This window comes from Muntiacus reevesi, chromosome 3, assembly GCF_963930625.1.
Source record: "Muntiacus reevesi chromosome 3, mMunRee1.1, whole genome shotgun sequence".
NCBI lineage: Eukaryota > Metazoa > Chordata > Mammalia > Artiodactyla > Cervidae > Muntiacus > Muntiacus reevesi.
The window spans coordinates 178,012,499-178,038,232 of NC_089251.1; the positions used below are offsets into that span (position 1 = coordinate 178,012,499).

Below are 25,734 nucleotides of genomic sequence, written 5' to 3' on the forward strand. Positions count from 1 at the left end.
ACACCAGAATTATCCACTACTAATGAACCTACCAACAAACAGAAATCTACCAGATAGTTACTAGCCTGCACTATGTGAATAAAAGTAGGTGTTTTTACACAGGGCCACTTGTCGTCTTTAAAGTGTTCACATTTGCATTCCCAACAAAAGCCTCTTCATAAAATGACAGAACTTTCACACATTCCTTGACTAAACATAACTGAGGGAGAGTTCTAAGTAGAGCACGAGACGAAGAGCCAGAAATTCTAATTCACGTCTCCACTTAAAAACGGAAGAAAGCATTTGGAAGGAAATTTGAGAGACTGCTTATTCCAAGCTCATTAACTCAAAAGCAAACACAAACTGTCCCTGTGGGATGAACTGCAATTTAAATTTTTAATTTTGCAGAATGTACAGAGGAGAAAATCTCCATGCCCTCTTCTAGGAAAGCATTATAGTGACCCTGACTGACAGGAAACCCTATGATAAATACCTCGTTGGCTAATGATGCTCTCAGCTCACTCCCTCTGATCACAGTCCCAGTGGAAATGGAGCAGAGATGCTCACCTCTCTTCTCTGTCAATCCTCCAAGTACTCGGGCTGAAGAAGGGTATTAAGCCTCCAGCATGAAGCTTAGCCCTCTATAGTGTCCTTCCTAAAATGATTCTGCTGGTGAGCTGGACAGAATCAGGTCACCTTTGGAAATGCGCTTTCTCAGGGCCTGAGACTATCTGAGGAATTATTTTATATTTTATATCTTGTTCTTTAATATACTGAATAGCAAATCCATGTATTCGATCTTCTTCCCTAATTATTTTGGTAAAAACTAATCTTGTTTTTTTGTTTTTGTTTTTTTTTAATCTTTTCTTTTTGGCCATGCACCACAGCATGCAGGATCTAAGTTCCCTGACCAGGGATCAAACCCACAGCCCCTGTTATGGAAGTGCAGAGTCTTAACCACTGGACAGCCATGGAAGCCCAGGTAAAAACTAATCTTAATTACAACATCTTGTCCACATTTTTATCTTTGGTGCTTTGTACATTGCCTGGCACATAGAAGGCAAGCAAAAAATATATGGTCGAATGACTGTTCTGTTCTAAAGACTGGAATTGATGCTGATGTTAGCAAACACTAATAATTAAAAGACACCTGCTCTGGGCTGGAAGTATTCAGGACACCAAAAGCATTCATTTCAATATATCCTTTTTCGTATCATTTGTTAAAATATTGAAAAAAGTAATTTGTACGTTAACATTTATTTATCTCCCCTTGGGTTTCCTTTGAATGATAGCACTCAAAATAATAGAAACAAACACAAAAGGACCTGCAAAAGAAGTAGAAGCGAGTGTTCGGAAACTTATGAAATTCCATAGTCATGTATGGATGCGAGAGTTGGACCATAAAGAAGGCTGAGCACCAAAGAATTGCTGCTTTCAAATTGTGGTGCCGGAGAAGACTCCTGAGAGACCCCTGGACAGCAAGGAGATCAAATCAGTCAACACTAAAAGAAATCAACTCTTGAGTATTCGTTGGAAGGACTGATGCTGAAGCTGAAGCTCCAGTACTTTGGCCACCTGATGCGAAGAGCTGACTCATTGGAAAAGACCCTGATTCTGGAAAAGATTGAGGGTGGGAGGAGAAGCGGGCAACAGGGGAAGAGACAGTTGGATGGCATCACCGACTCAATGGACATGAGTGTGACCAACCTCTGGGAGACAGTGAAGGACAGGGAAGCCTGGTGTGCTGCAGTCCATGGGTCACAAGGAGTCGGACACGACTGAGCGACTGAACAGCAACAGAGGAATGAATCTGATGTGCGGCTCTGGGTTTGCGTCCTGTCACTTCCTACCTGGGTGATCGTGCGCAAACTCTCTTATCTCTTTCGGCATCAGTTTTTTCATCTATTACACAGAAATATTTCAGCAGAAACTGATGTGAATTAAATAACTGGCAGTTCCTGACATCAAATAAGTATTCAATAGATGAAGGTCAATATTATTAGCAATTAAATAATTAAAGTTGATACTTGAGTCTCTTGATCCAAATCAACTTAATTAATGTACTATTTTTTTTTAAGTATAACATGACAAAGATTTTTATTTTTGAAAGGGGAAATAGTAAATTAAACAAAGAGTGAATTTGGATTTTATTCTTAGAAGAGACTGGATTTAAGAGCTCCAAGGCTTTCCCAGACAGAATCGGCAATAACATCTACTACACTCTGACAGTCTTCTCCTCATACTCAAGGGACAGGAGAGCTTATGGGTCTTATTGATCTTTAAGTAGAAAATTTATAGGACTTTGTGAGTGATTAGATCTGGAAAGCAGAGGAGAAGGAGCACCCTAGGATGAATTCTGGCTTGGGAAGCTGGATGATAACATGCCTATGTCATACCAGACTTTTTACTGGTTGCTACAGATAAGAAGTAAATAAGACACAGTGGTTAGTTCCGTCCCATGTTGTTGTTTCTGTTTAGCTGCTAAATCATGTCCGACTATTGTGACCCCATGGACTGTAGCCTGCCAGGCTCCTCTAAACATGGGATTGTCCAAGCAAGAATACGGGAGTAGGTTGCCATTTTCTACTCCAAGGGGTCGTCCCAACCCCGGGCTCAAACTTGCATCTCCTGTATTGGCACATGTGCATGCTAAGTCACTTCAGTCGTGTCCGACTCTTTGTGACCCCATGGACTGTAGCCCACCAGGCTCCTCTGTCCACGGGACTCTCCAGGCAAGAATACTGGAGTGGCTTGCCATGCCCTTTTCCAGGGGATCTTCCTGGAAGGCAGGTGCTTTACCACTGAGTCACCAGGGAAGCCTCATTCAGTTCAGTCGCTCAGTCGTGTCCGACTCTTTGTGACCCCGTGAATCGCAGCATGCCAGGCCTCCCTGTCCATCACCAACTCCCAGAGTTTACTCAAACTCATGTCCATTGAGTCGGTGATGCCATCCAGCCATCTCATCCTCTGTCATCCCCTTCTCCTCCTGCCCCCAATCCCTCCCAGCATCAGGATCTTTTCCAATGAGGCAATTCTTCACACGTGGTGGCCAAAGTATTGGAGTTTCAGCTTCAGCACCAGTCCTTCCAATGAAAACCCAGGACTGATCTCCGTTAGGATGGACTGGTTGGTTCTGCCTCATAGTTGGGGGAAAAAAAAGCACTGTCAGAGTATATGTAACAGCCAATCTTGTCTGGATGAATATCAAAAGGCTTCAGAGAGGAGATAACACTTAAACTGGGTTGGGGATTGAGAAAGCAAGAAAGATAGCCATTCTAAGGAGGAAAAGGAGTTGGAAAAGAGTTCTTTTCTAATCCTCTTTATTTTCTTGGAGACAGAGAATGCTATGAAGATGAACTTGTTGAAATGAAGATGGTTTTCAGGAGTGGGTGGAGCAATCTGGACACGAGTGGTAAAGATCTAAAATAATCACTGTAAGGAAAGAGGAGGAAACTGTTCAGGAAAAAGAAAAAGGACCGCTGAGTAGTGATGAAGCAGACTCTAAACGTCCTTGAAGCCACAGGTCTGAAGTCGATCTGTCAGTAGGACCATTGTCTCCAGGAGCCCCCGGCATTCCTGGGTCAGGGCTTTGAAAAATCAAGATTCATGCACCCCAGTGTTCACAGCAGCACTGTTTACAATAGCCAAGACAGGGGAACAACCTAAATGTCCATCCACAGATGAATGAATAAAGAAGACGTGGTAAAATACATTTATATATATGGGGGAATATCACTCAGTCACAAAAAGAATGAAATAATGCCATTTGCAGCAACGTGGATGGACCTAGGGATTATCAGGCTAAGTCAGATAAAGTCAAACATCCTATGACATCACTTATATATGGAATCTAAAAAAATGAAACTAATGAACTCATTTATAAAACAGAAATAGACTCACAGGCATAGAAAACAAACCTACGGTTACCAACAGGAACAGCAGGGGGAGGGAGGGATAAATTACGAGTTTGGGATTAACAGACAGACACTACCATATATAAAAGAGATAAACAACAAGGAGCTATTTATACAGCACAGGGAATTATATTCAGTATCCTTCAACGTTTAAGGGAAAAAAATCTGAGAAACAATGTGTATACACACACACACACACACACACACACACACACACATATATGAATCACTTTGCAGTACTCCTGAAACTAACATTGGATATCAGCTGTAATTCAATTAGAAAAATAAATCGATGATTGGATTACAGGTGTGCTCACCTAACATTCACTAGATTACATTATAAAAGAAACCAAAGTAAGTTCCTTCCTTGCCAGTAGAGTGAGTTAGTGATCTTGAGTCCCAGTAACATGGACAGGATATGGGGTTTTTGCCCCGACTCACCATTTTGCATTTTCTCTGCTAACACTTATGCCAGTGCCTGAGTGGAAAGTGGTTCTCTCTGTCGCCTCTTCAGTGCAGAGAAGCTGACCTGGATCTAAGGCAGGGAGGTCGGCTTCATTGCTGATCAGGACGACAGGGGTCTCCGAGGCAACAGTGCTCCGCTCCTCCAGGGGGAGAGAAGGGGCGGGTGTGGGAGGCGCTGGAGTCCCCAGCGCCGGAGGGACTGCGGACTTGGGTTTGCCTGCGGTCTGCTCCTCGGCCCCAGGCACAGTCTGCTGGGGTGTGAGACTCTCCACCCTGGTCTCCGAAGGCTCCCCTTTAAGGTCAGATGCGCCAGAAGTGGTTGCCTCTGAGGACAGTCGAGACGGTGGCTGCTTGCCAGTTTTTTTCTTGCCCTTTGTGATTCCCACTGTCCCCGTTTTGCTAAAAACTGTCTCCTTGGAGGCTTTGAGACGAGATGAGGTGGAGGAAGTAGATGGTGAAGCTGATGCTTTGGAGCCAGTTGTTTTTCTTGAATGAGAGGAACCAGCTGAAGCAGAGAGATTTTGCATTAAGAGTCCAAGAAGAGAACACATTTTAAACACAAATAACCCAGTTGCAATTGCCAATGACACTGTTCCCTTTAAACACTAAAACTTTGAATAAATGCATTAAGGAAAAGAGGTAAATGACAACAATGGTCTTGTTTTCTGCCCCCTCCCTGCCCCCAACCGAGAAGGGAGCAAGTGATGCTTGAGGCCAAACCCTAAGGTACAAGGTCTTCTTCCTCCTCCAGTCTTTAGCTGAGCCAGCCAAAGGGGATGCCTCACCTCTCTGCCCTCTGGTCACCTGGAAAAGTCTCCGTATGCTCCAAGGAAGGGATGTTATAGTGTGGAGAGGTACCAGCAGCTACCTGGGTGTACTACAAGCTTACTCTCCTCACAGACGATACACGTTCTATGATGCCTTTCTGGGAACACGGTAGCCCACACTCAGAAGAGGCTGGTGTATATATACCACCTGCTCCTTTCTGGCCAAAAGCAAATTTACTCATCTTCCTGCTAAAAGAGCAAACTCCAAACCAGCTCTCCCCAGTGCCTAGAGAGAGAGACGTTTGCCACGCTGCCCTATCTCTTCATCTGCAGGGGTGATGGGGCAAAGGAAAAAAAAAAAACACATGGCCGCATAGGAAAGACAAGTCCCCTAAAACATGGAGGCAGAAAACAGTCTTTTTTTTTTTTTAACCAAAAATGTGTAAATGTGTAGTGTTTGAATAAACTGAAGGGAAGGAGTATCATTCTCAGATCTTCTGAAACTACTTATGTTCCTAGAAGGATATCCTCATCAGAGGATAGCCAGGGTCATGACCATGGCTGTGGCATGTTGGTCAACTTCTGGAGAGAACTGCCTTCAACCAAACCATTTTCAGGGAAAATAAAATTTAACCCTCTTTTTCTTTATATAACAGAAATACATTTAAACTATTATTTCATGACCTTTATGATCTATGCATTTCCCTTAATTGCTTCTTCTGTGACAAGGTTGTACACTCCCTCTTTTTCCTGAGGGATCAAACTATCTTCCACAGAAAAATTAGAAAAATCTTGTTAGATTGTGGAGCCAACCCACACTGCATACAGATGTTATTTGTTGTAACTTACCTCTGGTTATAACTTTATTGAAGCCAACTGAGAGGGTCAGGAGAAGAACAAATAAAGGAATAGACGTATGTATAGATGTATGACTTTACCAACTCTGATCTACCGAGAAAAGCTAGTCATACTGTGTGTAAAGATGCAGGCTTAAAACAAGTCTCTGTGGCTTGAGGGCTTTATTGTTTTAGATACCTGTAATTACAAGAATTCTCCTCCCCCATGTCAGGGTTTGTCAATATTTCTCTGAAATAAACAATCTTCATTTACTTATTGGACAAACATATGAAGCACACTCCTGGAGTCTAGGTACATTTGAACTTTATCTTTCACAACCAAGATGCTAAAGACTTGCTGTCTGTCTAACCATGTTCAGTTAGGTCTTAGGTAAGCGGAACAGAATTTCTTCTACACATCAGTTCTACTTATTTTCTCTTTTAAAAAATTCTTTTCTAACAGCAAAATTAACTTCAGGCTTGCTTAAGAAAAAAGACAATTTTTAAGCCTAGTGTGCAAATTCACGCCATGTTAATATATTTCTCTTTTGACCGTCTCCTAAAATGAGGATTTTGCTGAAGTGTTGCTCAAGTTACATTGAATTATAGCCGTGATTAAAAATGAAATGCTACCTCTTCTCAGTTAAATATTTCTGTTGTTAACACAGTGTATAGCAATGAGAAAGAAAAACATATGAGATGTTACTTTACTAGCAAAGCAGGTGAATGTGCTAACCGGTATCTGGGGATCTGGAGGACTAACTAACTTAGTAACACAGGAAGAATCTGAACCAACAGAGTTTTTGAAACAGCGTAAAACGTCTGACTAAAAATCGGGAGTTAATTTGAAATAACTTTTCCGAAATGTCAACATTATTCAAATAAAGCAAAGTTACCAAGCAGAAAGTTCCAGAAGGTTACAAATGGGATATGAGTAGGATTTAGGAGCATGACCAACATTCGATAAAAGGATCTTCACATGCTGGGCTTGGTAGGCTTCAAGGCAATCTTGTTTCTCTGTGATAACCCTGAGAACGGCAAGCTTCTTGTTCACACTAAGGGCCAGTTGGGCCTCTTTTAATACAGTGGATGACATGACTGTACTTTGCTCTTAGGAACATCCAGAGTTAATAAATTAGTCTTCAAATAAAATACCTGGAAATAACTCAAAATCTCTCCTGAAGTAAGAGAGAGGACAAGCCAAGTCTATCATGAGCTGCTGCTGTGTGGGGCGTGGGGAGGTGGGTCTTCACGCCCAGGAACGGGCTGAGAATCTGAGGCTTCTCCTCCGGAAATAAATCAGAAACGGCCTCACTTGGAGCATTTGCCCCGGGGCGTGCTAGGCAGGCTGGGTGACACACACAGACGCCAACAGGAGGACGCTGATGGGAGATGGCAGCTGGTCCCTGAGAAAACGGCCTGTAGGCCCCGCAGGCTCAGCATTCTGAGACGTTCAGTTCAGAGCTTATTGGAAGAGACCCAGACAAGCAAGGTCAAAGGTCGACAACAGGAACACTGGGAGAGAGGAACCTATTTACCATGCGTTCTGTTACACTGTCACCTAAGCCATTCTCTGAACCTGAGCATCATGGGTATAAATCACCAAGGGGAAAGATCAACACCAAGGCGTATCATGGTAGTTGATTTTGAGAAAGTGGCTGCTGATTTTAAGGAGAATAAGGTTTGCTAGGCACAGCAGACCTCCTAACACGGACAATTTTTAGGCATGTGATGGGAAAAAGCTGCTCAGCATATATATTTGGATTAATATCCTTTTAAAAGCTGGATGACAGGGGAGGCTAACTCATTCCACTTCACTAGAATGGTGACTCCACTTTGCATTAAGCACATCTGATGTGGAAGGGAAAGCTGGACACACATGACATGAAGTGACGGAATCACCCAAACATCCCCTGGTGATCTGCAGTGGCAGCTTACAACCGCACCTCTTGTGGCACATTGAAGTATATGGGGTCAGGAAGCGGACACTGAGCATGTAACGTCCAACTCTGCCGAGCAGCTGGGACTCCAGTAGAGAGTGGGGGCGGGGTGGAGCAACTAGGCGATGTGAGCCCTTTCTCATTAGAAAGATGACTCTAAGATTTAAGACATTAAGATCCAGCAAATATGTCAAAGAGGTGTCATGTTTTAATGTGCAAACTTAAGATGTTTTGAAAGAAAAAACGCAAGCCAAAGAGCCACCCATAAACTCAAACAGGCAGGCCAGTCGACATTTCCATAATGTCAGATCGTGCATGCTAAGTCGCTTCAGTCAGGTCCAACTCTCTGTTGACCCTGTGGAGCCTGCCAAGCTCCCGTCCATGGGATTCTCCAGACAAGAATACTGGAGTGGGTTGCCATGCCCTCCTTGAGGGGATCTTTCCAACCCAGGGATCAAACCCGCCTCTCTTATGTCTCCGGCATTGGCAGGCGGGGGTCCTTTGCTACTAGAGCCACCCTGAGAAGCCACTAATGTCAGATCATATCATCGCTACTCATCAGGCATACAAGGATACTCCCTGTATCCTTCTACTGGGTTTTGCGCAGACAGTGGAGACTCAGGAAGAAAGACATCTATTCACCCTAAACCTAATGAGGTGAACAGATCCACTTGGTAGAGACAGCAACAAAGGACTCTCCAGGGCATTCTCTGTGTTACAACTGAATCCACCGGTGTTACATCCAAAGACTCCAGACACCAAAAAGACTATTATTCCTAGAAGCAGCAGTGAACCCACCCCAGAGCCAAGCACCCTAGACTCAGCCCCACGGAGGGCATACTCACCGGCCTCTCGGGTTGCATTTCGGCTTGCTGGCTTGGGTGGTGGGACGGGGACCTGCTTACCAGGAGCCTTGGTGTTTTTTTTAATAGGAGGCACTTCGTCGCCCTTGGGGCTGGCCCCGGCAGCGGCCCCTTTTGGAGGCACAGGTGTTTTTTTGGGCTTAGGTTTGGGTTTAGGCTTAGGAAGAGCTGCAGGAGGTGGAGCAGGAGTTGCCGGTGTTTCAGAGTGGTTTTCAGTGATCTCTACAAATGAGAAAGTGAACAAAAGCAGACTGATACAGACGCACACCGTACAGATAGAAGGAGCAAGACGCAGGGCGACAGCGATACAAACATGTGGCTGCTTAGCTCCCAGGAACCAGCGGGGCTTCTGCACCAGAGAGACTGAAGGCTGGGGTAAAGGAGAGCCGAGGCTGAAAACCAAACCGGGGTGTGTTCTCCAGGCCCCTCATCACTCCTGTGGTAAAGCAGAGCTGCACAAGTGACAGTGATGAGGTTCAGGGTGAGTGTAAAGGTCCACCATCAGGGGCTGACTCCTGGATGGGGGGATGCTCGGCGATGATGTGGGTGTGAGTGCTAAACTTTTAACCAAACTGAAGGGCCCGAGGAGTGGCAGATCCGTGCATTACACACGCCACCACGGGGTGAGGGCCGACTGCATGGCAACGGGTGGACTCAAGGTGACCCTCCACTGAAGGGCTTTCTTGGAGAACGATCCCCATCAACTTGAAAGGGAAGTGTGCCCTGTATCTGTCTCACTGTGGTAAAAAAAATCAATTATTTTCTAAGCGAAGGGAGACTCTCTAGATTCTGGTACAGGAAGCACAATGCGCTGCAGAATAAACCATTTTCTGCTATTAAAATTTTCTCAAGCTCTCCCAGTGTACTAGGGAAGCTTTCTGTTTTACCCTAACTTTCTCTGACCTTTTCAAACAGTGTCACAACTGGTGGTAGTGGAGGGTGCAGAATCCAAAAGAAAAAGAAACCACTAAACTTGTTCTGTCATGTAAACACAAGTAACAAGTTTGAAAAGATAAAGGTTAAAAATCATTAAAAAAAAAAAAATCACACCTACAAATAGAAGCCTCGTGTAAGATTTTGTATAACTAGTGGAGTATTAGTCAGTCATTTTAAAACGTGGAGATGCTGAATGTTCATTCATATTTTCATATCCTTATCTTTTCTCATTGTGACTAATAAAAATTAAAGTGCAGTTTGGGTCCAAAGAGCTAAGCAGCATTTCTTTAAAAGTGGAGCACAACAGAAAATGTATGACAGTGTTAAGACAAGACTAAGCCTTTACTGAAGATGCTGTTCTGTTATTAAATGACCAAGAAAGGATTTTAATATTGGAATGCATCTTATTTTATTATCTCTTTCGTTTCATTTCTCACCCCAGTGCGTGTGAAGTGGGGACTCCTCCCCTCTTTTCTACATCCCCATCAATCCATGTATAACTACCATACAAGTGATTTAGATTGCAGTTTAAGTAATGGATAAAACTTTTCTTTTACCTTTCCTCAGCCATGAAACCCACCCGTCACAACGGCCCACATGGAGCCCTCCTGCATCTGAACTTAACTGTACATGTAGTCTGAGCTCCTCAGTCAACATTTATCAGAGGCTTCTTTGTGTGTGTGCCTTTCTGTTTATACATCCTGACTCCTCAACCAAGCTGCTGAGGGTCTTTAACCCAGGAATGGCTCTGCTAACCCACCTGGTCTGAACCTGAAAACTAGTGCACCACCAAGTGTTAGTCAGGGCTGAGAAAGGGATGAGGTGACAGCCACTGAAAACATCTTATTTCAATGTAAAACTTACAAATACACATTGCTAGTCTTTTGATTCAGGGTAGAGGGCTGTTCTTTCAATACATTTTTGTACCTTTAGCCTCCTGCTTGATACTATGCATGAAGATCCAGCCTTATAAGAGCACCGTCCAGGCTGAGAACCAAAAACACTGATCTGCACATTTGGTACCTTAATTATCTCTTGCTCTAACCCTCACATCTCTTATTCTCTGCCTTTATGCCATATTACTGGGGGGTCTTTTTTAGATCTGCCTAAAGGTTTTTAAATTCTAAAGTTATCCAGCGACTGGGTTTGGGAAGGAGATGGTTCACTCTATGACAGTTGGGAATGACAATCCCTTCTGGATTAAGAATGTACTCACTACAGAAAACTTCTTGCCACTCTTGGAGAAGCACAGTCCATCCTCCTTCCTCTGTAAGTTCTATCAATTATCTGCGTGTGTTTGCCATATGGCCAATGTTTATACTTATTCTGTGGTGACTCCTAATGTGTGCGTGTGTGTGTATGCATGCGCACGCATGCAAACAGTATGCTTTTCTGATTAAATTATGACCTCCTTTTGTTTGAACTTTTATATCCCATCAAGCATGATGCTTGAAACATTATGTCTATTCAGTGAATGTGACTGATCAGCTGATAGATGTTAACACACACAGCAGTAGGGAGCAAACTCTGGTATCTGGGAGACAATGAACATTAAGTCAAGAGGTATTTTTTACTATTACCATATGATCTGAAGCAAAGACAGATGGCAGAGAGGAGTATAATGTTTTCAAGAGGAGGTTAAGGAAGGGCTGCCTATGCGCTCTGATGTGAAGAGGTGAGTGGTCACAACAGTGGTCTGGAGGTGAGTGGCTGACCACTACACTTCAGGCTGGCCTCCTTCCACCACGTGGAGAGTCAAGTTTAACAACACTGAGAACTGCAGGCAGCCTTCATCTTGCCTAGAATGCCCTTCTGCCCCCAACTCGCTCCTTCACCTGACTGCTTCCTTCTGGTCTCCTCAGGTCCCAGTTTGGAAATATCTTCCTCTAAGGTCCAATTTGGTACCCCTCGCAAGCTCCCTGGCTTGCTGTCCTCAGGCCTCCCAGAGCACTTTGCATCTTTCGCTGCAGTGGCCTGTATGCATACTGGTCTCCACGGAGGCCACGATCTGCTCGGAGGCAAGGTCGTCTCTCACGTTCAGTATGCTCTTTCCCTGGCCCCTGTGGCCAGTATCTTCGTGCTCACGTGGGGAACAAATGCACACAAGTGACCTGTTACTTCATGGAAAGCCCTCTACAATGACTCAATAGAAATCATATCCGATACTTTTTCAGATTTCTCATACTGAATACCACGCTGTATTTAACAGATTGCATATCAGTTTTTCTGCCTCTTATGTATCTATTGAGAAGGAATAATGAGAAACTACGGGAAAAGTCTCCAGCGATAGGCAGAAAAGGCCCCACTGCCCCAGCTCCAGAACCGGGCCCTTGGGAGCCTCTTGGGAGCCCCAGAAATACCATGAGTCCTAGGTAGAATGTACCCACAGAGCAGGGTGAAGGCCATTTGCCATTTGTTTGTTCTCTTTGATGCAGATGGTTCAAATATTCAAGTGCCAATATGCTGTCTTAAAAAGATATACAAGCATCCAGGTGGCATTAGTTTTGCAAATATAACCAATTAACAGGTGAAATGAAGCTCATGGGAAAGCTGACTTAATGCAGAAGGAAGGGGAACACTGAACCCCCAAATAAAGGACAAGCTGAGAACATGGGAAGGTGGATTTGCACAGCAGTAAGCTCACATAAGAAGTGAGATCAGAAGAGAAACAGAGCTAAGAGTGACTCTTAAGCTATTTTAATTTTTTTAGAATTAAATGCTGTCTTTCCAGAGCAATGAATAGTTTGTTTAAAAGGTATTTTCTATTTAACACGATACTCTGTGATGTTGGTTAGGACTGACATTCTTTTTAGTGTCAGCAAGTGGCTTCCCTTCACTCAGGGTGGCTTCAGTGGGGACACTGTCCATATAGTGAAAGGGAGGCTCCTCTGTCTTACTAGGGCTGTGGTAGCAAGACCAGCATTTTCATCTCCTCATGTACAGGCCAGCCAAAGCACGATGCTATCTCGGACCTTATTTGACCAACAAGAACAGAAGGTACTAGTCCAAAATAAAAAATAAGAAAACAAAAACCTCTCTCAAATATCCATGAACCTATGAAGTCTGCCATCTTCTTGGAACGTCCAGGCCTGAGGGTTTAATTAACATAAAGCTGTCAGCAACTTTTTATTATGCTGATAAAGGAAACACGTCCTTTGAAGCCTGTCCAGTCCACTGACTGACTCTCCACATGGACAAGGCAGGCACTAGAGATGGCTCTGTTACACACTGAAGGATGTGATCCTTGAAAGTGAAAAGGCTGGACCAGGGAAAAACCACAGATGGATTTGAAATTTAACAGTGTGGTGAGACAGGACAGTTGGACTAAAAAAAAAAAAAGATAAAAGTAAAAAAAAAAGAAATCACTGCAATAATGCTTCCACCTAAATACTCTCAAAATCTATTCGGGTCTGTTTTCTTTTTATTATCCAGGAATCATATCACTAAAAACATTAGCTGATTTCTTATAATCAGTATTCTTAAGCATAACCAGACTTGTTCAACAGAAAGACTAAAGTAAAGCTCCATAGTTAATACTGAATAAAGCAAAATAATTTTCAACAGGCAGTTAATAGAGGCTTCTAAAAATTTGAAAGGCTAATATACATGCAAATAATAAGGCATTATAGACTTTCCGAGGAGATGATCTTAAGTTATAACATCTGACAAATGTTCTTTCATTCCCTTTGTCTTTGGAGGATTTGGGTCAAGAACAGAGGAAGAGAAGTTTCCTTCCAGCAGTTTCTAAGAGTCTTCAAAATGCCTAGAAAGTTTAGATTAGGTCTGAAAAATTTTTGCCATCCAACTCAGAAGGAGACATTATGGAAAACTAGCCTACTTCCTGACAATTCATTTATATGTGGCAGGAAATCATCTAGACTGTTCCAACAAAGGCTTATTTTATGGGAATTTCAGTTCAGGCTTGCATAAGAGGTTTGGGGGTTCCTGCAACTGTGATAGGTGTGGTATGGATAATGCAGTCTATCAGTGCCCAGGAACCTGTGAATGTTCTGGGGGTCCCCGACAGACATGTATTTTGCAGTTCTGTAATTTACCACAGTATTTCACATCGGAAACCAAGGTATCTCAAAAGAAAGCTTCTGGGAATGGCATACTTGCCTCTGGCATATTTTAAAATTTCCAACTGCACAGATAAATCATCGGGCAGAGGCTGTGGCCATGCCAGCAACCCAGATCCCCGGCATTACTGGGAACCATTCCTGGTCTCCCAGAAATGTCTGAGCCTGGACCAGAACTACAGTGTTGGGTGTGTGGACCCTACCAGCCAAGCTTCCCCTTCTGAAGAGGTGGTACTGGGCTGAGTGAGCCATCCCGTTTTGTTCTTTCTCCAAGCTGAGCTGCTGTAACTGTCACCCGCAGAGAAAGATGTTCAGACTGCTGCTCTTTTTTTTTTTTAAAGAAGATGCTGAGAAAAAACTCCTGATGAAAGGATAACACTCCCAGACATCTCTAATGATAGAAGAAGCCACGACTTCTGATTCTTACCATTAATTAGCCCTCTTTAATAAAGCATTAAATGATGTGCTTATAAAATGGATGTATCTACCTGAGGAAACCATCCATTTCTCTTTGCTAGTTATCATTTCTCTCCTTGTATTTACAGAACTCCTCTCTACTGGTCTCAGGGCCACTATGTGTGGAGCCCAAGACCTGCTTCTCATCTTTGAGCTGTAAAAGAATTGTGGGGTTTCTCTTGATTTTACCTTTCTTATCTTCTGCCTTTTCCTCCAGAGGTGGTGCTTTTGCAGCTACAGAGCCATTACCTTCTTCAGATTTTACTACATTTTCCTCTCGGGTAGATTCCTCTCCGACGGGTATCATGTGCCCGTTTGAATTTTCAAAGTTAACTGTTACATCTCCATCTAAAAATGGGGAGAGAAACACCTAGATGTCTAACTTTGACGGCTTTCTTAAAACCCAGTTTTCCAGGTACTAGGACTGTAGGGTTCAGATTTACGTTTCAGACCTGGGAACCAAATATATTCTGGACTATTTTCACCAATTTACTGAATAATTCCTTGAAATGAAAGAGCTAGGAAGTTCTTAGTGTTGGGGGAAAGTAGCTATGGAGAGGGTACCCAGATGCCATCTCAAGACAGGAATGATTAATCTAATTATAAAATATCCCTGGGCAGGAGAGTCCCTCTCTTCTTGGGTTTAGTTTTGGTTGAAATCACACTTGGGAGTCTCTTTGTCATTCAGAAACTGAACGATAAAAGGAGGAATCTGAAAAATGGAATAAACCTTTTTAACAAGCACCAAAAACACAAGGTGAATGCAAATATACAAATAACATGAATAGCAATTACACATACAAACGATTAGTGGGAGACAGGAACATTTCCAAGCACCTCTGTCTCCAGAATATTATATCCATGACACGCTGACTTTACATAGTAATATACCCTCTACTCTACTCAGGGAAAGATGTCAGTAAGGCTAATTGTACTTTCATTTTGTTATTTATGGAAATATTAAAATGTACTCAGGGAGTTGTTGTATATTGCTGGCCAAAAAGTCTTTAAGTTAGGGCAATAATAATTTGAAAACATTACGAAAAAATGTTAAGAAGAAAGCAATTTGAGGGAATTTTTTAAAAATCACAATTGAAATTAAAATTTAATGTCATCTAAATCATAAATAATTAAACACCCATGAATGTTTATAAATTCCTAGGAGCTCCTAAAGTAAGAGAGATTTTGCAGAAACTCTTAATTCAGTGATGCTTGAAAATTTAACATTAGTTCATATCAGGAAAATTTTAAGAAGCTGTGCTGTTGGAAAAAAAATTAATGATGATATTTTTACTTAGTAAACTTGAAGAAATGTATAATTAGAGCTAATTTTAGGTAAGTGTGATTAATTTTACTTTGCAATTATTCTGAACAGATGATCATCTCCTAATTTTTCTTTAAATATGATTGAATTGCTTTGGCTCAACAATAAAATCCACTGGCCTTTTTGACAGAAACAAATATGGCATTTTAACAAGTAAAATACATATAATGCAATCATATTCAAAATGAACAAATAATTGTCCCTCAGTTGTGTAACTTCTACATACCTATAATCTAATACTTGCATAAAGCTAAAATAGATAATAACTGGCAATGTTATTACAAGTAAATCTTAACTATGTCAATAAAATTAAGGTAATAATTTTTAAAAGACTACATGACAAACCAAAAAGAAAACAAAAGATCCTTGGTTCTCATTACTGGATCCCAAGAAATTTACTACTAAAAAAAAGAGGGAGGGGAGACACAATATAATGTCCAGGTATTGGATTCAAAAAAATAAATAATCTAAGAATGGAAAATTCCAGACAGAACAGAAAACCATTTCTTTATATAAAAATCCTCAGTTTTCAGGTAACTCAAATACAAATTTATCTTTGTTTTCTATGACTTTCGCTGGTAATAAAAACATGCTGAAATCATGTTAATGACAATTTAATTCTATTTTAACCATTATTACACTAAAAATTCTTTAGGAGATTAAATAACTAATTTTTTAAATTCAGAACAAAAATGCTAGAGAGAAAATTAAATAATTGTGGCATAAGAAGAAACTGGATTAGCACATGATAAAGAGAAATGGTCAGTAATGTATAAAGATACTTACTCTGAGATATTAATATGAAATAAAGCTAAAGTATAGGCAATAATAGAAAAATGAGCCATGTTTGTAATAAATATGAAATTCAAGAAGAAAAACAGAGAACTAAAGTTATTATTAATTAACTGGTGTGTGTACTGAAAAGGTTTTCTAGTTTTTTGTATTGTTTTAGAATTAAAATAAGTCCTGAGCCAGGCTGCCAGTTACAGTAAGATGCCCATTCCAGGTCTTACAGGAGCATCTGTATGCAAAGAAAGGAGAAAACTCAGACAAGAGTCCTAAGCTTAAAGTAAACCAAGAGATAAAGCATACAGAAATAAGTGGTTAAATAAGAAGCATGAGGGGTTTCCCTCTTTCAGGTAATCAGGTTCTTTGGGGATACAGTTAACAGAGGAACAGAGACAAGAAGAAAATCATGAACAGAAGATAAGTGACTAATTAAAAAAGGCATCCCAGGAGAAAAGGAAAGGAGGCTGGTATGCAGACAAAAACATCTGCATACCTTCAGGTTAAAGCTAAGGGAAAGGAAAGGTAAGAACCGGAAGACAACTAAACTTGTATTAGACCATGGACTTCTCAGGAGAGAAGGCCAATCACTGAATTTTTAGATTAAAGTTAGATTTTGGTATAAAAAAGGTCATCTAAGAGGAATAATAATAGCTGGGAGTAAGGGTATGGGGTGGAATGGGTCAAACCCAGGGTAGTTGGCGGTATTTTAAAGTCTATTTGGCTGACCGAATAAATGGCATAATTGACAAGCACTGTTAGGAGCTAAGGCAAGGTCAAGAACATCAAGGAAAGAATGAACCTTGACTGGCAGAAGACAGCAGGCTGTCACCAAGAACAGTAGTTTCCAGTCTCTGGCTAGGGTTGGAAACAGGCCGAAATTCTCAAGATAATTGCTTCTGGAAAAACGACAGAAAACTATTTTCTACAGCCCTTGGCCGAAACGGGGGGGAAGAGTCTATTTACAATAAGCCTCACGGGGAACTTCTAAGTATTAGGTAATTTATGTAGTTCTATATAAGGGCCACGCAAAAAGTAGAAAGTAAAATTCAGTAATTGATGACTTCCCAAACATTAAACCTATTACACCATGCTTAGATTAAAAGCCTAAGCATGTTTGTTATTTTATGTTTTGAAACTTATAATGTTCAGTCTGCAAGCATTAAATGAAAAGACTCAACAGAGTCAGACTTCTGGAAAATAAGTAAATGAAATTGCAATCTATCTTGCAAATAGTTTAACAGATTAGGCAAAATAAAAACAAAGCAATACTAAGCATTTCTCTAAGCCACTTGTTTATAGAAAAAGTAAATGCTTTTCTAGCTATAATTTTTAATGGATAAAAAAAGAGATGTTTAGTCTCTATCTTCAATATTCATTAACAGTTCTGGCCATAAATTTTTCCACTTCTTTTTCTTCTTTTAAAAAGGTTTCCAAATAAAAGTTACCACACCACTGCTGTGGCCTGTCCTGTAATGATGATTGCCCAACATTTGAGTTTTCAGTGGACATGTAATTTCTCTGCCTTTTCCAGGGAGATAAGAGAGGAGGAAGACTTTGAAACTGCAAGTCCACCTTCAAGCATAAAAACGTTAAGGATGTACATTTTTTATTTCTAAAAGCCCTAGGCAGAAAATGAATAGCTTCAAGGTTAACAGAAAATTAGGGGGTACTTAAAAGTTCATTCATAAAATGGAGTGAAAGTGAAAGTCACTCAGTTGTGTCTGACTCTTTGCAACCCCATGGTATATAGTCCGTGGAATTCCCCAGGCCAGAATACTGGAGTGGTAGCTGTTCCCTCCTCCAGGGGATCTTCCGAACCCAGGAATCAAACCCAGGTCTCCCATATTACAGGTGGATTCTTTACTGTCTGAGTCCAAAATAGAGTGAGAGAAGTATAATAAGTAAAACACCTAAATTTTTGAGGGCTCAAGAAAAATGGCATTCTTTACTTCAGGACTTCCCTGTTTTCTTTAAAGCAGGAATAAAATTGTAAAGCATCTCTTAGCTTCTTATAGAATATTCAGATGTTGAATATCATGTCATTTGGATTTACGAATAGTAAATGCCAAAAGACGTTAAGCTCTTTGCAAGGAACGTATTTTAGGAAAAGGGGAGTACTATTGTTTTGATTCTAAACTAATAGCACCTTATTTGTGCCCATAAGAGCACAATAATAATATTTTACCTCAGTAAGCATTCAGGGGATGAGGTGAGGAAGGCATGAGGTAAACCAACAACGATGCAACAAAAATTTCCATGAGTTTTATAGTAGTGGGAGCAATGAAGATTATTCACTATTATTTATTTGGAGAAATAACCAAACTTGGTATCTTCTTTTGAGGGCCTATCTCAGTTTCTATCTAATCCTTGTCTTTTCGAGCAAGATTATCCCTTGGGAAGATAAAGGGGAAAAGGGAAGAAGATCAGATGTAGGGGATGAAATACTTGGAAATAATAATTGTTAGTGAAAAGGTGAGACAGAGTTAGATTCAAAGAAATGAAAAGAGAACAAAGCTGGGAAAATACTTGAGAGATGCATAAAGCAGACTAATCTGCCCATTCATGCCTTATTGAATGTACATTTGAGTGTATTATAGAGTATAAAGGACAAGAGGTCCGTTTATCATGTCTTTTTTCTTTTATTGGTAGGCTTAAGAAACCAAAAGGCACGAGTTAAAACTTTCAGCTTAAACTTTGCATTTAGTCAAACAATGGAGTTTACTTGTAGAGAAAGACTGAAGCTTAAGAACAGAGCATGAACCATGTAAGCATTTGTATCTTGTCTGTATCTCCTGCCACAGAGAAGCTTTGTTAAGCTTTAGGTTTAGGATGACATATGATGAAGCACTCACCAAAAAGCTCATTGAATGTCTTTAGAATACCTGAGATACCCTGCAGCCCACAAAGGCTGTCTGAATTAAAGCAAGATTCTCAGATTGTCGTACTTTATCTCCCAAAGACCATGATCATCTTAAATTTCAAAAGAAAATGAAAGAAAGAGCAGAGAATGAAGGATCAAATTACTTTAAATGTATGATTAATTTCCTCACCTTGATCAGGCAATTCCTTAAGAACTCCCCTTCTTATCAGCTCCTCTCTACTTTGTCTTGTAGAAATCTTCCTTTCTAATACTTTTAAAAAGAATAAGCACAAGTGAGAATCTTCATTGCTTAAAATAATTATGAAAAACATTCCAAGTAGAATTGAGTACATTCATTCTGTTCACTTGAGGGCTCAGACCCCAGTTTTTCTAGTTGCCCCGCAAACCATGTGAATGGAATCAACATAATCAGGATGGCAAACGACCCGAGCCCACGATCTGAAGCCCAGTCACTGAACCTTCTTCCAAATGATGGTACTTGGCCTAGAATCCAGACACATCATCTCAAATCAACTATGGGGCACCAAAGCTCCTTCTCACTTTGAAATATTCCTTTCTTTAGTAATGCATTCTAAAACACAGGCTTTTATGAATGTACAATGAATACAGAGGATATGCATGCTTACATGAAAACAAACTTTGAGTAGACATTCAGGTAACTCATCTGAATCCCAGACAGGACTACTTTGCTAGTGTTTTCTTTCTCACACCGTCTATTACAAAAGTCTGACATTTGTGTAATTCTTTTCCCTGCCATACTCACAAGTTCTAGAGTGTTCTGGAGTATTCCCTGACAAATACCAAGTCTTGGGAGGATGGAGTCAATTCATGCTTTCATAGAATGTAATGGGGCAGGAAACTCAACATTGATTCTTCTTCAGGAAGAAATCTAAATTCCTGGCGCAACTTCAGAACGGAGCTTAGGAGCTCAGGATGAGACTTCCGTAGTAGCCACCTTAGGCCTATGGTGCTAGTTCCTAAACCTTACATGTCACATAACCACTAGCTGCAGTCCCCACTTTCAGGGGCCAAGAAGGTGTGTCAAGTTAACACAGGGTCTATTTCCTGTTAACACACTCTATTTCCTCTGGATGCCCTATTCAAGAAAGTACCTTGACACTCGAAAAAGGGCCAGAGAAGGGGTCAAGCCAGGGTTCTTTAGGGGAGAAAGAAAGTTTCATTAGTAGAGAGTGGGTAGCCACAGCAGGATTAGATTCTGATTCTCCCTAAAATTCCTACTCCTGGCCTCGTAATCTGTAACTCCTAAAGTCACCCTGGACAACATAATTTCAAGACCCAACCAAAACCCCATTACCCTACGCCATTGGTTCAGTTCAGTCGCCCAGTCGTGTCGGCCTCTGTGACCCCATGGACTGCAGCACCCTATGCCATCCTTGGCACACACAAACAGAGCTTGTAGTGACACTAAGAACATGCTTTTTGGGGGTGCTCCAGGTGGCCTGAAGCTAGGACACTGGGGAGGAAGTGGGGAGGGAGGGGGGGTGCCTTGGATCAGAGCTTTGTATTAAGCAATGACATGAACCCCAGAAGAGCTACACTGAGCATCTTTTGAAGAAACTGGAATGTTTTTCTCCTTTCTGATAACTAGCAGTTGTGTATCTTGATTGCCAGAAAAGTCCCGGTAAAGCTTGATATATACCACTGATTTCATATGGCAATTCATGGATGAATTCTGTTTCCTCCTTCTTAGGGACCTGACTTCATTTACATTTTATTTATAGCATATGTGCTTTTTGTTCTAAGTTTTGTCAAACTTTCTTGGGGGCGGGGCAGAATCACAGTATAAACAAGTGAGGAAATGAATGAGTGAATGAATGAAAAGTGAAAAGAATGATAATGAACATCTCAATGGTTCACATGAAGACACACAAAGAACTCCCCCTCCTTCCTTTAGCTCACTCACCCACCCCCACCCTCCACCATCCCTTCCAGAAACAAGTGAACAACAGCTCACTGGAACGTTGGCAATTTCAACAGAACAAAGTTAACTGGGTGTGGGGTCCAGCAGGAGCTGTTCTGTAGTGGGAGCTCTCGTTTGTAAAAAAGAGTGCTGTTACTTAAATGTAGCTTCAGTGGGTTCAAGCTTTTTGTCAAAGAGGAGAGAACCCCCTTCAGCACAGGAAACCAAATGCCACCCCCCACAATGACGCTGGGGCCCTGCCAAGACAGGCAGCGGTTCAGCAAGACGGACCCTCACCACTGCAGTCTCCTGAGGATGGTACAACTCATTCACACTTGCCTGGGGCTCCAAGGGTTCTGAGACCTCTTGCAGGCAGGGTCTCAGCCCCCACTTTTCGGGGGTGGGCCCTGATCACGCTCTCCCTCCCGCCGGCTGTGTGCACTAAGCTTGAGGCTGCAGGTGCCACTGGACATGGGATGAGGCCACATCCTGGGAAAGTGAGGGTACTGCTGATACAGAATACAGTCATCGTGGCTGTCTGCCCCTGGTTCTCAGGAAGCAGAGCTTCTAACTGTGTTTGCTGCTTCGATCGAGTGCCCTAAAACCCAAAATGGTTCTCAGAAGTTCTGGATTCTAGTCCCGGAACTTCCACAGCCAGTTGTGTGACACTGGGACCTCTTCAGGTTCCAAGGCTCTGATCCATTATCTGTAAACTTAGGGATGCGATTCAATGGCCACTAAAGGACAGCCCAACCAGTCCAAATACTAGGTGATCCTGGATCATTAATCAAAGCCATTCTGTAATCTCTGTCTGTGCATGCGTGCTTCAGTCGTGGCTGGCTCTTTGCGACCCCATGGACTGTAGTCCTCCAGGCTTCTGTGTCCATGTGATTCTCCCAAGGAGCAGGCGTCTTTTAATGTCATGGCTGTAGTCACCATCTGCAGTGATTTTGGAGCCAGCAAGAATACTGGAGTGGGCTGCCATGTCCTCCTCCAGGGGATCTTCCCGACCCAAGGAATGAACCTAAGTCTCTTGGGTCTCCTGCATTGGCAGGTGGGTTTTTCACCACTAGAGTCACCCCGGAAGCCCAATCTCTGCTTTGGGTACCTTTAAAAGCTTTCAAACCTGAACTTAAAAAAAAAAAATCAACAGGGGGTCCAGAAGGTATCCCCTTGTTGTTTCTGCCTTTCCAATATGGATCCCAGAGGATCCTTTAGTTTTAGAGTTACGTTTTCTGTTGCTTTCATTCTAATTTAATCTCAGCTAAAAATCCGCCCTCTTTCTTCTGTGTAAATACTGGAGTTAGAAGCGGCAGCTTGGTTTCTTGTCAAAAATCAAACTCGACAGCGTTGTTCTTTTGCTCTACCTTGCATAAACGGGTCCTGATAGGAAAATGCCTTTGGTTATTTGTTTGGTCTTTGGCTGAGGGCATTTTTAACACAGATGCAGATAACTGTGTCCTGGGCCAAGGAGAACAAACTGCAGGCAACTAGGCATGGAAGGTATGCTGTCAGGGCACCAAGTTCCAACCACCGCGCTCCCAGAACAAGTATCTCACTCTTCATCTTTTAAAATATGTGCCTCATGTTTACAGAGTGTCTGTCTGTTTGCAGAACACATTCACAAGACAGTTTTTCATGGGCCCAGAAGTGTTTTGCATTGGAATGAATCTGCGAGGTCATTCTAGTCCAACATGCCACACCAAGCAAGAGTCCTTTCAGGAACATTCCTGGGATGTGCTCACCTGTCTAAAGATATTTGGAGGCAAGAGGGTCCCTTTACAGTGGAGTCCCCTCCAGTTCTCCATCACTCTCACTTTATTCCTCGTAAGAAGGAATTCAAACTTAACATTCAAAAAAGTAAGATCATGGCATCCGGTCCCATCACTTCATGGCAGATAGATGGGGGAAAAAATGGAAACAGTGGCAGATTTTATTTTCTTTGGCTCCAAAATCACTGCAGATGGTGACTGCAGCCATGAAATTAAAAGACGCCTGCTCCTAGGGAGAAAGGCTATGACAAACTTAGACAGCGTATTAAAAAGCAGAGCCACCACTCTGCTGATGAAGGTCTGTAGAGTCAGAGCTATGGTTTTTCCAGTAGACACGAGCTTGAGCACACTTCAGGAGATAATGAAGGACAGGGAAGCCTGGGGTGCCGCAGTTCATGGGTTGCAGAGTCAGATGTGACTTAGCAACTGAACAAAGAAGTCAACATTGCACTCCCTCCCTGTAACTGTAGCCCATTAATCAAGGCCACGCTCCCCATCGCTCTAGACCTGAGCAAGTAATCTGTGAATGGAAAACAGTACAGGTGACGCTGGGTGCACTGGGAGCAAAGCGTGTCATGGCAGCCTCCTAGAATCTGATCCCAAGTGTCTACCAGTTGCTCTTCGACTCTGAAGCTCACACTCATCTGTGCAACAACAGCGCTAATACTGGGGGGGTCTCGCTCACAGCAGCAGCACACCCAGAATCTTGCAGGACACAGATCACTGGACGGAATAGCTGGGCTTTTCCATGAAAAGTATTGTTGCCAGTTGAGTAAATGGCTCACAGTTACTCACTTTTATCCCAATTAAAAAAGCACATGTGATTTTCACACCAAGGCCAAGGAAAACGATGATTTCTTTTTCCCTTTTTTTACATAGCTGATTTATATTATAATATTAGTTTCAGGTGTACAACACAGTGATTCAATATTTTTATAGATTATATTCCATTTAAAGTTATTGCAAAATCATGGCTGTATTTCCCTGTGCTGTACAACATATTCTTACTGCTCGGTGCTTTTACACGGGATCATTTTAATCCTCTACCTCATCTTGGCCCTCCTCCCTTCCCTCTCCCCACTGGTAACCACTAGTGTGTTCTCTATTTCTGTGATCTGTTTCTGTGTTGTTACATTCACTCATTTTAGTTTTTAGATTCCACATATAAGTGACAATATAGTATTGGTCTTTCTCTGTTTGACATTTTTCACAAAGTAAAATAACCTCTAGGTCCATTTATACTGCTGCAAATGGCAGGATTTTATTCTTTTTATGGCCAAGTAACAGTCCATTGTAAATATGTACCACATCTTCCTCATCCATTCATCCGCTAATGGACACTTGGGTGTTTCCATATTTTGGCTATCATAAGTAATGCTACTGTGAACACTGGGCTGCATGTATTTTTTTCAAATTAGTGTTTTCATTTTTTTAAGATATATTCCCAAGAATGGAATTGCTGATTATATGGTAGTTCTACTTTTAGTTTTTTGACGAACCTCCCTACTCTTTTGCACAGTGGCTGCTTCAATTTACATTCCCATCAACAGAGTGTCAGAGGGTTCCCTTTTCTCCACATCTTGGCCAGTAATTCTTTGTGCAAAACCATGATTTCTGTTTAACTCCCCACCTTGAGTGATTTAAAGTTCTGACGGTTCAATCCTGATTACAACAGCTCACGTTCTAAGTGAAGGAAGCGCTGTGTCCTATTTTCCTGACTTCACACTTAAGCTCTGGGTTTTCAAGTATTTGAAAAGGCCTGATCTTCCAAACCCTTCCAGTGGACATCTGTCCATCTCATACTGCACATCTCAGCTCCTTGGCATGGCCTCTATGATGCCCCCCAAGGCAGGACAGCCTTCCCCCCAACCTGATCCTCTGCTAACCACTCCCTCCCCTGGCTCTCTCTGCTCTAGCCCCTGCTGCTTCTCACCCGAGGCCTGGTGGCCTCTGGCCTTACCAGGATGGGATTTTTCAAACCCCACATGGCTCATCTCATCACTTCCTTCAAGTCTTTGCTCAAAGGTCCCCTTTTCTGAAGTCCTCCCCCGCATACCTGATGGAGGACAGCTTGTTTCTTTTCTGATCTTAATCCTTAACCTGCAGAATGTGTCCTGACACATTTGGGACCTACTACTCTGTAGAAGTGTAGCCTCCACTGACTGCTGTATTCCCACCAGCCTTTGCAGGTGGTTGCATGCATGCTTGCTAAGTCGCTTCAGCCCTGTCAGACTCCCTGAGACCCCATGCACCGTAGCCCACCAGGCTCCTCTGTCCAGGGGATTCTCCAGGCAAGAATACTGGAGTGTGTTGCCATCTCCTTCTCCAGGAGATCTTCCCAACCCAGGGATCGAACCCAAGTCTCTTATGTCTCCTGCATCGTCAGGCAGGTTCTTTACCACCAGCACCAGGTGGGTTGTTGCAGGTTGTTGACACTCAGGGAAAAAAAAAAGTGTATTTGTTAGAGGAAAAAAAAAAAGAGGATTAAAAACTGAGTTTAAAAAGAAAATAGGCTAATAAGATCTTACTTTCTGTCCTTTCCCCACCTCCAGTCTAGAGAAAGCACAGGCGAGACCTGTGGCTAAACTCTAAGAACAAGAGTCTTCAGTCTTCTCCCCCTTGGACTGCTTGGCTGGACCAGCCGAAAGGAAAATCCTCCACTCCCCGTCCTATGGCTCATCTGAAAAAGTCTCTATGTTCTGAAGAAGGGAGGTCACAGTGTGTAGAGGACAGACACCAGCCAGCAAGCAGGGTGTAGCATACGATGGGGCTCATCATAAATTATAAGTGATTTATGGTGTCCTTCTGGGCA

The 25,734-nt window shown here is 42.2% G+C and overlaps 1 protein-coding gene across 4 annotated transcripts in view; it reads right to left on the reverse strand.

Annotated features, from left to right (window-relative positions):
• Positions 1-25,734, reverse strand: part of PHACTR2 (phosphatase and actin regulator 2) — a 137,679-nt gene that overhangs the window by 46,128 nt on the left and 65,817 nt on the right. Inside the window, exons 3-6 of one of the 4 annotated variants that reach the window (XM_065931225.1) lie at positions 19,399-19,479; positions 14,425-14,583; positions 8,747-8,986; positions 4,335-4,863 (exon numbers count right to left, since the gene is read on the reverse strand). In XM_065931225.1, coding sequence (XP_065787297.1) covers positions 4,335-4,863; positions 8,747-8,986; positions 14,425-14,583; positions 19,399-19,479 — 1,009 coding nt within the window. The remainder of the gene's footprint in view (positions 1-4,334; positions 4,864-8,746; positions 8,987-14,424; positions 14,584-19,398; positions 19,480-25,734) is intronic. The other 3 variants (XM_065931227.1, XM_065931228.1, XM_065931229.1) reach the window with 3 other exon arrangements.